The sequence below is a fragment of the Rhinatrema bivittatum genome, unplaced genomic scaffold (genome assembly GCF_901001135.1).
Source record: "Rhinatrema bivittatum unplaced genomic scaffold, aRhiBiv1.1, whole genome shotgun sequence".
NCBI classification, from domain to species: Eukaryota; Metazoa; Chordata; class Amphibia; order Gymnophiona; family Rhinatrematidae; genus Rhinatrema; species Rhinatrema bivittatum.
In genome coordinates, this window is record NW_021820793.1 from 87,039 (window position 1) to 99,953 (window position 12,915).

The following is a 12,915-nucleotide window of genomic DNA, read 5'->3' on the forward strand; positions in this document are numbered from 1 at the left end:
GGGGGAGCTGCCTGACCCTCACTCCTGACTTCCCCCATGTCCCAGCTAGTGAATGGTGTGTGGGTAAGGGGGGGGGGGGGGGGAGGATGGTGAAGTCTGAGACAGCTCCCTCCCTGCATTACTAGTGAGAGTCTGGCTTCACAGACAGGGGGGAGCTGCCTGACCCTCACTCCTCCGGGGTATTGTGATCTTCCTGCACACCGTGCCCTATCCCTGATACCAGGGGTGTTGTGATCTTCCTGCATGCAGTGCCCTATCCCTATTAATACCAGGAGTGTTGTGATCTTCCTGCATGCAGTGCCCTATCCCTATTAATACCAGGAGTGTTGTGATCTTCCTGCATGCAGTGCCCTATCCCTGATACCAGGATGTGTGCAAGAAGATCACAACACCCCCGGTATCAGGAATAGGGCACTGTGTGCAGGAAGATCACAACACCCCCAGTATCAGGAATAGGGCACTGTGTGCAGGAAGATCACAACACCCCTGGTATTAGGGATAGGGCACTGTGTGCAGGAAGATCACAACACTCCTGGTATTAATAGGGATAGGGCACTGTGTGCAGGAAGATCACAATACCCTTGGTATCAGGGTTAGGGCACAAGTTCTAGTCACATTGACTGATCACATTACTTGTTTTGTCAAGCTACCAACTGTTTCCATTTCCCATCCCCCATATACTGTCAGTAGGAAACTTGGTAACATGAATAAATAAGAGGGCAGCCAATAGGAATACATATTCATTCCTAAACTGACCTTAACTGACCTGAAAAGTGTCAAATTGTATCATTTTCAGTTAGTGCGCACTAACTCCCAGTTAGTGCACACTAATCGGAAAAAACGATTTTTAACGATTTTTTAACTAAAAAATCGTGCCTAAGACGATTTTCTTGCCCTGCCACACGATTTCTATCGTTAAGACGATATGGAAAACGATTCACATCCCTAGTATATGCAAGAGCGCTTAGTTGTATCATGTTCTTTACAAGGTTACTGAGTTGCTCAATTGAGCTTTTTGGTTACTTGCTTGATCCTACTTACGTTTGTTGTTTTCTGCTTTGACAATGGTTATATACTGAAGTGCTGCAGGGTAGGCTCTGTCCTGATATCGGATACCCTTTCAGTTTTGGTCTGTCTCCATCTGCTGGACAGGAGGCTCAACCCACGGTCTGGACTGATCTGTGGTACTACAGGAACTAAAATTAACAGGTAAGAACTAATTTTCCTTTCCTTACAAAACTGAATCCCTCTTCCCTGCACCATCATCTCATCCACACATTGAAACTTTGGAGCTCAGCCACCCTGGAGATTCTGGATGTCAGCTTTCTACCTAAAACCCTAAATTTGGCTTCCAGAACCTCTCTCCCACATTTTCTTATGTCATTGGTGCTTACATGTACCATGACAGCCGGCTCCTCCCCAGTACTGTCTTTAATCCTATATAGGTGATGTGTGAGGTCTGCCACCTTCGATCCTGGCAGGCAAGTTACCAGGCAGTTCTCACATCCTCCAGCCACCCTGCTATCTGCATTTCTAATAATTGAATCACCAACTATGATGGCTGACCTAACCCTTCCCTCCTGGGCAGTAGCCCTGGGAGACTTGTCCTTAGTGTGAGAGGACACTTTGCCAGAACACTTGACTGTAAATTATAAGCATTATACCACAAAAACTTACTTGCAAATTTAAAGTAAAAATGGTACCTGCCCATGTTGGTATCCCAACCGTTTCCTTGGAGAGATTCCTCACAGAGATACTGGACATCAGAGTTTATTTAGCAACACAATAAATCCCTGTAGTTTGTAGAGATGTGAATCGTGTGATCGATCGTCTTAACGATCAATTTCGGCTGGGAGGGGGAGGGAATCGGATCGTCGCAGTTTGGGTTTTTTAAATATCGTGTAAATCGTGTAAATCATGTAAATCGAAAACCGGCACACTAAAACATCCCTAAAACCCACCCCGACCCTTTAAAAGCATGTGTACATGGAGAACTTTAATCTTAATTGGCTATATTCAAACTATAGAATATACAAACTACTAGGGATGTGAATCGTTTTTTGACAATTTAAAATATCGTCCAATATATTTTAAATCGTCAAAAATCGTTAGAGCCGCGATACAATAACAATTCCCCCGATTTATCGTCAAAAAATCGTAAATCGGGGGAAGGGGGAGGGCAGGAAAACAGGCACACTAAAACAACCCTAAAACCCACCCCGACCCTTTAAAATAAATCCCCCACCCTCCCGAACCCCCCCAAAATGCCTTAAATTACCTTGGGTCCAGAGGAAGGGTCCCGGTGTGATCTTTTACTCTCGGACCTCCGTGCGTTGTAGAAATGGTGCCGGCGCTACCTTTGACCTGTCATATGACAGGTCAAAGGTAGCACCGGCGCCATTTTGTTTTTTTGTCCCCCGACATCAGGGGGACAAAAAAACTGCAGGAGGTCGTTCCGGATCCCCGCTGGACCCCTAGGGACTTTTGGCCAGCTTGGGGGGGCCTCATGACCCCCCCAAGACTTGCCCAAAGTCCAGCGGGGGTCCGGAACGACCTCCTGCAGTTGAATCGTGTTGCCGTATGGCCGGCGCCATTTGCGCCGTACGGAAAAACGATTCGTGGTAGGAGATCGCTCCCGGACCCCTGCTGGATTTTTGGCAAGTCTTGTGGGGGTCAGGATGCCCCCCCAAGCTGGCCAAAAGTCCCTGGGGGTCCAGCGGGGGTCCGGGAGCGATCTCCTACACTCCTGACGTCGGGGGACAAAAAAACAAAATGGCGCCGGCGCTACCTTTGACCTGTCATATGACAGGTCAAAGGTAGCACCGGCGCCATTTCTACAACGCACGGAGGTCCGAGAGTAAAAGATCACACCGGGACCCTTCCTCTGGACCCCAGGTAATTTAAGGCATTTTGGGGGGGTTCGGGAGGGTGGGGGATTTATTTTAAAGGGTCGGGGTGGGTTTTAGGGTTGTTTTAGTGTGCCGGTTTTCCCGCCCTCCCCCTTCCCCCGATTTACGATTTTTTGACGATAAATCGGGGGAATTGTTATTGTATTGCGGCTCTAACGATTTTTGACGATTTAAAATATATCGGACGATATTTTAAATCGTCAAAAAACGATTCACATCCCTAGTAGTTTGTATATTCTATAGTTTGAATATAGCCAATTAAGATTAAAGTTCTCCATGTACACATGCTTAAATAACTGTACACCTAACATAAGAACATAAGAAATTGCCATGCTGGGTCAGACCAAGGGTCCATCAAGCCCAGCAATCTGTTTCCAACAGAGTCCAAAGCACGCCACAAGAACCTGCCAATTACCCAAACAGTAAGAAGATCCCATGCCACTGATGCAATATAGCCAACGCACATTAGCACATATCAAGGGGTTCCCTTGAAGAGTGGTTGTTGAAGACTGATGCAATTAATAGCAGTGGCTATTCCCTAAGTAAATTTGATTAATAGCCGTTAATGGATTTCTCCTCCAAGAACTTATCCAAACCTTTTTTGAACCCAGCTACACTAACTGCACTAACCACATCCTCTGGCAACAAATTCCAGAGCTTTATTGTGCTTTGAGTGAAAAAGAATTTTTTTCCAATTAGTCTTAAATGAGTTATATTCAAACTTTGCTGGTTAGATTTAAACATTATCCATCTAAAGTCATTCACGTAATATTAGGCGAACATATACATTCATTTGGAGACTTGTCCTGCTGAATATCCATGACAAGTTTTCCAGGTAAATGTAGCTGCAGATCATGTCCACTCACCTCTTTTCTGGATATTATCCTGTATATAATAATAGTACAAATGAAAAAAATAAAATCAATAATAATAAAATGCACATAATATTTAATTCAAGGGTGATTTTAATATAAAACTGTAAATATATAGGTAATGCCTGGGCTGATAATCCTGAATAAAGACCCCAGGAATCACATCTTAAACAGTCTCTTAAATTCTACCTTTCTATGATATTAAATTTTATCAAACAATCCAGAATTCCCTGAACAGGGGAACAGGTGGGGCGGGGGTGCAGGAGGAAGAATAATCTAGGTCTTGTGCTTTGCTTTTACTCAGATCCCACTGTAAAACACTCTTATGGTAAGGCATGTAATAAAGAAAGTTGATGAGGAAGTGGAACCCATCTCCCCACTACCAGAAATTCAGCCACAAAATGGGCCAAAAATGAACTAAACAAATTGAACCAAAACTATCTTACCTGACATCACTATAGCACCTGCTCTTTTCACTGCAGAAAATGTGAGGATGTTGCAGTAAGTACACTGGGAGGGTCATTTTATAACAGTGCAGAGTGGAGTTCCTTCTTGGCACAGTCTTTACTCCAAATTCTTTATGTGAACGGATGTACATAAGTTCAGTTTGAATTCTCACATGTAAGTACTGTGGTACGCGGACAAATTCAGCCATAGAATTGTGGTTATAACTTGTGCAGGTGAAGTTATGTGCAACCAGTTTAAAATTGAAAAGTATGCCCTATACTCAATGCCTTTCTCCAGTTCACTTCAAACTGTGTCACACGTGTACATTTATGTGTACTGAGCCCGCGTAATTTTTAGAACAGCCATTTACACACATAGGAGCATGATTTGTATATAAAAGGCTTTGCAAATCAGTCCCTAAAAGTTCTGGGATCATAAAGAATAGTGAGCTTCATTTATAAAGTTATTTTCCCATGGACTCAAAATGGGAGAAAACCCTCAATAAATCAGGCCCAGAGTCCCTCAGATAGAGAATCAAGTGTTAAATCTGGAATATGATTGGCTTTCTCTTTTTTGTCTCTCCTCAGACCCCCCGCTCTGTCTGCTCTGAGAGTTGTGTTCCTGGATTTAGGAAAGTTCTTCAGAGTCAGAAGCCGATCTGTTGCTTTGACTGCATCCCTTGCTCTGAAGGAGAATTTTCCAACAAAACAGGTAAATCTGAAATATCTGCACTCCATACAAACAGATACACACATGCACATGCTACAGATATAATACAAACCCAATAGCACACACAAAGTATATTAGATACATCCATGCAGATCCTCATTATAGTTACAAGTATAGTGCTTCCATATTAATTTTAATCAATAATGATTCATATATTTCCTTTGTTTGCTTAAGGCTTTTGTAACATCTCAGAATTAGTCAAACTACGGTTTGCAAAGGATAATATATAGAGCATATTAATTAAAGCATAACTCCTCTGAAACTAGTGTATAACATGCAATGACAGCATAAATAGATAAACAGAGATCGATTAGCAGACTCTAAATGCTTTGACTGTGTACATTTACATTGTAACCCACCTAGTACAGTGGATAGAGCAGGATATACATTCTTTAAATAAGTAAATAAAGGGGTAGATTTTATAAATTTACGCGCGCGCGAAGAAAGGTACGCTGGATTTTATAAGATACGCGCGTAGCCGTGCGTATCTTATAAAATCCGGGGTCAGCGCGTGCAAGGGGGTGCACATTTGTGCAACTTGCGCACCGAGCCCTGCACGCGCTGCCGTTCCCTCCGAGGCCGCTCCGAAATCGGAGCGGCCTCGGAAGGAACTTTCTTTCTAACCCCCCGCACCTTCCCTTCCCTTCCCTTCTCCTACCTAACCCACCCCCCCCGGCCCTATCTAGACCCCCCCTACCTTTATCAGAATAGTTACTACTGGCTCTGGCAGTAGTAGTTAAGTTACTACTGGCTCTGGGCAGTAGTAACTTAACGTGCGCCGGCACGGCAGGCCCCGACACAGGCCGCTGTGTCGGGGCACTCGGCTACGCCCCTGGACCCATGCCCCAGATCCCAAACCGCGCCCCCTGGCCACGCCCCGACTGCCCCTTTTTGCAATCCCCGGGAGTTACGCACGCCCCCGAGCCTGTGCAAAATAGGCTCAGCGCGCACAGGGGGTGTTTGAAGAATATAGTTTATTTCAATTGTCCTGACTTAGTTCACCTCCTGTCCATGAGGGCGTTCGCTCATTCCAAGTGCAATGGAACCATCAGGTGTCAGACTCAGTCTTTTAGTCTTTGGGTGTCCCAAAGGATTCCATTCTTTCTCCTCTTCTTTTCACCATATTTCTATCTCCCCTAGCAACTGTCATCCAAGATTGTGGCTTCCGACCATCTTTTTATGCTGACTTAAAGCTCACAGCTTTCATAAATATTAAAAGGTGAATTGTCAAAATGGTATGCGCATAAAATGCGTGTAAATATCCTCTACACGAGCAATCAGTACTTTACAAACATTCAATAAACACACGTATATCCACTTTTATGCGCAAATATATGCATGTAAAAGGGGGATGAGAAAGGGGCATCCTGGAGCAGGTCAACACTTATGCGCATAAGTTGATATTTTAAAAGACGCATAAACGCGTATATTACTACACTCAAGTTTACACCTGCTAATTATCAAGTGTAAGTTATATTAAAGTATTTATTGTTTAAATAGAAATATATATTAAATATATTGCCGGGTGAGAGGTCTGGATGAACTGGGGCGAGTTCAGGCTTAAGAACCAGGATTGTTTTGAAGAGCTACAGGAGAATTGGGTGAACCAGTGGGCTAATTGTTAAACTTGTAATTTCACTCATGTACATATCTTTTAAAAAAAACTGATGTTCGTGTGCAAAATCTGACTTATGCAAGTAATTCTTATTTTATTTTCACATGCAAACTATACGCATGTATATATTTAATATAGGGAAGTATGCACGCTCACTGCAGTGATATACATGGTTTTAATATATTGCATAAATATATGTACTAGTCTTTATATATGCATATGTTCCTGTGCAAATATACGCGTAATTTATAAACTGCAGAGGCATCATATACACATTTTATAAAAAATACTTTAGTAAATTTGTGCACGCCCACATACACTCAATACGGGCCTGTGCGCGTACCTTTTAAAGTTATCCTCTAACCATCCCCTGACTTAACTGCTATGAATTATTTTCTTGACCATGTGGCTTCTTGGCTACTAAGCCACAGCCTACAAGTTAACCCTGCAAAAATGGAAGTACTCTGGTTTAGTACTAGATCAACTATTCCAAAGATAGCACCAGTTATTTGTGGCACTACGATCTCTCTTAAGAGTATTCTAACTGCTTTAAGAATAGAGCTTGATGCGCAACTGTCTATCGTTCATTATATTTTGGCCAAGAATCAGAAATCTTTCTTTTATCTTAGATATATCCATCGGCTCTACCCACTGTTGGACCCTAGTGATTTGAAGTTATTAACCTACAATTTCCTTGCGTGTAGCAGTTGGACTCAAAACAAGTGGGTATAGTGTGCTCGTGCTAGCAGTTGGAGACGGATCTGACGTCAGCACGGGTACATATACCCCCACAGGAAGTGCAGCATTTCAGTAATTTCCGTCTCCAAAGCAGTTTGGAGGTCCCTCACGCTCGCTGAGCGTTCTTCGCCCGCCACTGAAGTGGCCCATACCTCTGTGGAACCTCAACCTAGTTTTGGACTTCCTAGCGGGACACGCCTTCCGTCCGCTTCGAGGCCTGTTCCTCTGTTTGTTAACCTTGAAAATGTTATTCTGCTGGCTGTATGCTCAGCCCGCCACATCTCAGAGCTACAAGCACTGTCCTGCCGTGATCCATTTCTCCGAATCACTCCAGAGGCTATCCATCTTCGCACGGTTCCTTCCTTCTTACCCAAAGTGGTCTCACACTTCCAACTCAACCAAACCATATCCTTGCCTACCACGGACGGTTTGAAGAACATAAGAACATAAGAACATAAGAAAATGCCATACTGGGTCAGACCAAGTGTCCATCAAGCCCAGCATCCTGTTTCCAACAGTGGCCAATCCAGGCCATAAGAACCTGGCAAGTACCCAAAAACTAAGTCTATTCCATGTAACCATTGCTAATGGCAGTGGCTATTCTCTAAGTGAACTTAATAGCAGGTAATGGACTTCTCCTCCAAGAACTTATCCAATCCTTTTTTAAACACAGCTATACTAACTGCACGAACCACATTCTCTGGCAACAAATTCCAGAGTTTAATTGTGCGTTGAGTAAAAAAGAACTTTCTCCGATTAGTTTTAAATGTGCCCCATGCTAACTTCATGGAGTGTCCCCTAGTCTTTCTACTATCCGAAAGAGTAAATAACCGATTCACATCTACCCGTTCTAGACCTCTCATGATTTTAAACACCTCTATCATATCCCCCCTCAGTCGTCTCTTCTCCAAGCTGAAAAGTCCTAACCTCTTTAGTCTTTCCTCATAGGGGAGTCGGAAGAAGGTCGAGTACTACGCCATCTAGACATTGGCAGGCTCCTGTCCAGATACCTGGAAATGTCAGAAGCAGTACGGAAGACAGACCACCTGTTCGTCCTTCACAGCGGGAAGAAGCAAGGGGAAGTGGCCTCTCGGCCAACCATTGCCCGCTGGATCAAAGACGTTATCAAGGCGGCCTATGTAGAGGCAGGAAAGGCACCGCCTCTACAGGTCAAGGCTCATTCTACCAGAGCGCAAGCGGCCTCGTGGGCAGAATCTAGGATGCTGTCGCCTGCAGAGATATGTAAAGCGGCAACGTGGTCCTCCCTCCATACCTTCTCCAGATTCTACCGTCTGGATGTCCAGGCCAGGGAGGACACAGCATTCGCGAGGGCAGTCCTGAACGGACCTCAGGCAGCCTCCCGCCCAGTCCGGGAGTAGCTTTTGTACATCCCACTTATTTTGAGTCCATCTGCTACACGCAAGGAAATGTTGAGATTACTTACCTGATAATCTCCTTTTCCTTAGTTTTTGCAGATGGACTCAGCATGCCGCCCGGCTGCCAGTATACATGGGGATTCACCGACTCACGGTAAGCCATGTTTTCTTATGATAGGGCATCCACCCTGCCGAGTGTCGACGCCTTCCGGTTGAGAATCCTGGCGGTCTCCAGCTAATATCAATTGGTCAGGGTAATCCTGTTTAATTAATCAATCGGTCAGTAATCATATATCCATAAGCTTTGCAAAGAAGATTACTGAAATGCTGCACTTCCTGTGGGGGTATATGTACCCGTGCTGACGTCAGATCCGTCTCCAACTGCTAGCTCGAGCACACTATACCCACTTGTTTTGAGTCCATCTGCATACACTAAGGAAAAGGAGATTATCAGATAAGTAATCTCAACATTCTGTCATTTCTTAATTAGACTATTGCAACTCTTTAATTCTTGGAATTCCAAATACTCAGTTGAAAGGATTACAGTTACTCCAGAATACTGCCACAAGAGTAATTTATGGTCTTAGAAAATATGATCACATTTCTCCCATCTTACAAAAATTACACAGGCTATCAATCACTTACCATTTTAGATTTAAAGTTTTGTGTCTAACATTTTGTACCTTCTACTCTGGCTCTCTGTTGCACCTCTCAAGTCTTTTGATCACCTATTCTCCTGTTTGACCTCTCTTTTTTTTCTCAGATGGGCTGTCTTTAGGTTATTACTTTGGACTTCACTAGAGCATCTTCTTTCAGTTATAAGCCTCCTACTCTACGGAATTCTCTTCCTTCATCTGTGAAGAATTTAAAATTTAGGAAAGAGTTTGGTATTTCAATCAGGCTTTTAATAACTTAAATTAAAATAATTAGTTTTGCAGCATTCTCTCTTTGTCATCATAGGCTATTGATTTGCTTGGTGATACCAATTTGCTGAGCTAAGATGATTTGTTGTTTTTATTTGCAAGACCCACTAGGTTCATTACCATTAAGGCCCTAGTTTAACTATCTTAGGGCCGGATTTTCTAAACTCCCGGAGCTTCCTGAATCTCGGCACTAACGGGGGGTGGGGAGGTGAAGCAGGGGGTGGGCCTGTGAAAGCCAGCAGCGATCGCGCGCAATAGTGCCATCATAAAAGGTGGTGCTATTGGGCGTGCTACTGGCGGCGATATGGGGCCTTACCTTTTCGCCGTCAGCGAAGTTTCTGCAGCGTCTGCCCCGACATCACCCCAACTCCTACTCTTCCGGTGCTGACACCGCCCTGACTCCGCTCCGATCTAGGTATTACATGAGAAAATTCCCTTTTCATGTGCGATATCAATAGAAAATGACTTAGCTAGAAACTTTATAGAGTAGGCAATCAGGAGAGGATCCATTTGGTACTGCCTCTCCCTTTGAGGATGCTGGAATGGCCTTCCCCTGGAGATTATTCAAGAAGATCTTTCCTAAGAGTCTGGAGGCAGTACCTTTGGTTTGTGAGTGTAGGAGCGTTTTTCCTGTTTTATATTTTTGACCTAATTAGAGAATCTAGACAAGCCCTGCCTGGGGATCCAGAGCAAGATTGGGAGTTTGCATTACCAGTCTACTAACTGGCTGGTTGTTTTTGGGTATTGGACAATTTCATGGTAAGAAGCCTTGAAATACTCCTGTGTCATATGGGTATAGGCATGGGAACCCTGTCTTTGGGGGACACAGGATAAGGAAGACCTGCCATTCTGCAAACTCCTTAGGGACCAGCGGAATAGTGATGATCTAATTCAAAGACATTCTGGTATTTTTGGACCAAATTTGTGAAAAGGATTTTTGGTTAATAGAATTTGGAGGAGAAGGAACATCAACCACTGTGTGTTCCTGAGAGGATCCCTTCCACCATGGGATTCGAGGGATTGAAAGAGCTTGAGAGTGAAAGTGAGACAGGAGAGAGCAGAAACATGAATAAGACCAAATTGAGACATATTGAGGATACCCACTTGAAGTATTCACCCTAGGAGAGAGATTGGGACTCTATGTGCAAAGATTGTGTTTCACCCTTTTAGACCATCTTTGGAGGGATTGTTCCTGCCCGAGAAAGGAAACCTGCTCATCTGGGAACCTCATTAAATCCAAGCCCTGGATGGTGAGTGTTCCCAGCCCTGGTAATAAGAGATCCATGCACAGATAGAGGCAAAAGACTATAAAAGGTAAAGATCATCTGTGATGCTGAGGAAAGTGTTACTATGCCATATACACATTTTGATTCATCATCAGTAAAGTATTATTTTTGGACCCTCAGAATCTCTGGTGTTTTATTGGCACTTGAAGCTCTCATAGTGAGAAAGGAAGGGTATCTCTCCCAGGTAAAAGAATTTAGAGGCACTCCTGTCACTCCAGGCCCTGAAGGACGATTCCTTCCCCTCACTAACAAAGGATTCAGGCCCTGGGAAAATAGAAACTTGTATGAGCTAACTGGAGTGATCCAGTCCGAAAAGTAACAATTCTTTTATGACCCATCAATGTTAACCCAGCACAGGGAGATGGAGTTACATATTGTCTTATGGGTTTCTGCTTTTATTGTTCATGTTCAGTTTAATTGACTAATTATGATTTTTTTTAATGAAACCTGAATAACAGGTTTTAAAGGTGGGATATAAAATTTTAATAAATGAAAATGAAACTTACATATACATATAATATTGAAAATCCTATCTTTCGTTTCCCTTTTTCTTAAAAAGTCTGAATTCTTGGAATAAAGCTGTGTATGGAAATAAGATTTTACATGTGTTGTTTTCTATAGATGCAGAGAATTGCATGACGTGCCCTGAAGATCAATGGCCCAGTGAGAAGAAGGATGGTTGCCTCCCAAGAGTCATAGACTTTTTGTCCTACAAGGATCCCTTGGCTGCAGCTTTGGCTTCCATTGCTATTCTCTTCTCCATCATAACTGCCCTGGTGCTAGCAGTCTTTCTTAAATATCAGGACACACCCATGGTGAAAGCCAATAACCGGGATCTAAGCTATGTCCTCCTCCTCTCTCTCATGCTGTCCTTTCTCTGCTCTTTGATATTCATCAGCCATCCTGGAAGAGTGACCTGTTTGCTCCGACAAGTGGCTTTTGGGATCATTTTTACAATTGCTGTTTCTTCTGTGCTGGGAAAAACTATCACGGTAGTCATTGCTTTCAATGCCACCAAGCCCAGCAGCAAGTTAAGGAAGTGGGTAGGGACACGAGTCTCCAGCTCTCTAGTCCTTCTCTGCTCCTTGGGTGAAGGTGTGATATGCACTGCATGGCTGCTCACATCTCCTCCATTCCCAGACTATGACACACAGTCTGAACCTGGGAAGATGATACTTCAGTGTAACGAGGGTTCCGCCATTGCATTTTATAGTGCAATTGGGTACATGGGCTTCTTGGCTCTCTTGAGTTTCATTGTAGCTTTTCTAGCAAGGAATTTGCCTGACAGTTTCAATGAGGCCCAGTTTATTACTTTCAGCATGCTGGTGTTCTGCAGTGTTTGGGTCTCCTACATCCCAGCGTACCTGAGCACCAAAGGCAAATACATGGTGGCAGTGGAGATCTTTGCCATCTTGGCTTCCAGTGCTGGACTGCTGGGCTGTATATTCATTCCCAAATGCTATATTATCCTGCTCAGGCCAGACCTGAACACAAGGGAGCATTTAATTGGGAAACAATATTCTAACAAAACTAAATGACAAAGGATTTCTTCTTCATTACCATGGTGTTACTGTCCCATTAAATTTGACAAATATTTTTTGAGGTAATGAAAGTAATTTAATTTTACATTAATTTTGTCTTTATGATTTCTCACACGAGAAAAGTTCTTGTGCTGTTTCAATCCCTTTTTGTGTTTCTTCACATGAGGAATAATGTTTTGGGATGGAAGGAAAGGGAATGTGTTCAAAGACAGGCTAAAATAATTTGGAAAATAGATGAGTTGAATTGAACATCACAGGATTTCATATTCTGTTTCATAATTACTAAAACTAAGCCACATTCATGGAATAATGTAGTTTTGATCCACTCCTTGTTTTCTAACTCCCTCTCCCAGATCAGCCTGTGAGCTGACAGGGCCAGACTGTATTTCAGGATTTGTTTGGAAAAGTAAACCAGCTTTACTTAAAAATAACCTTTTAGGCATTATGTGATTGCCCAGTATCCATTCATCAAGGGGGAC

The 12,915-nt window shown here is 43.3% G+C and overlaps 1 protein-coding gene across 1 annotated transcript in view; it reads left to right on the forward strand.

The window, feature by feature from the left end:
- The window catches only part of LOC115082139 (vomeronasal type-2 receptor 26-like), an 81,526-nt gene extending 69,093 nt beyond the window's left edge, over window positions 1-12,433 (forward strand). Inside the window, exons 10-11 of the mRNA XM_029586397.1 lie at window positions 4,816-4,939; window positions 11,517-12,433. Of these exons, the coding sequence (XP_029442257.1) occupies window positions 4,816-4,939; window positions 11,517-12,433 (1,041 nt within the window). The remainder of the gene's footprint in view (window positions 1-4,815; window positions 4,940-11,516) is intronic.
- The last annotated feature ends 482 nt before the right edge of the window (window positions 12,434-12,915 follow it).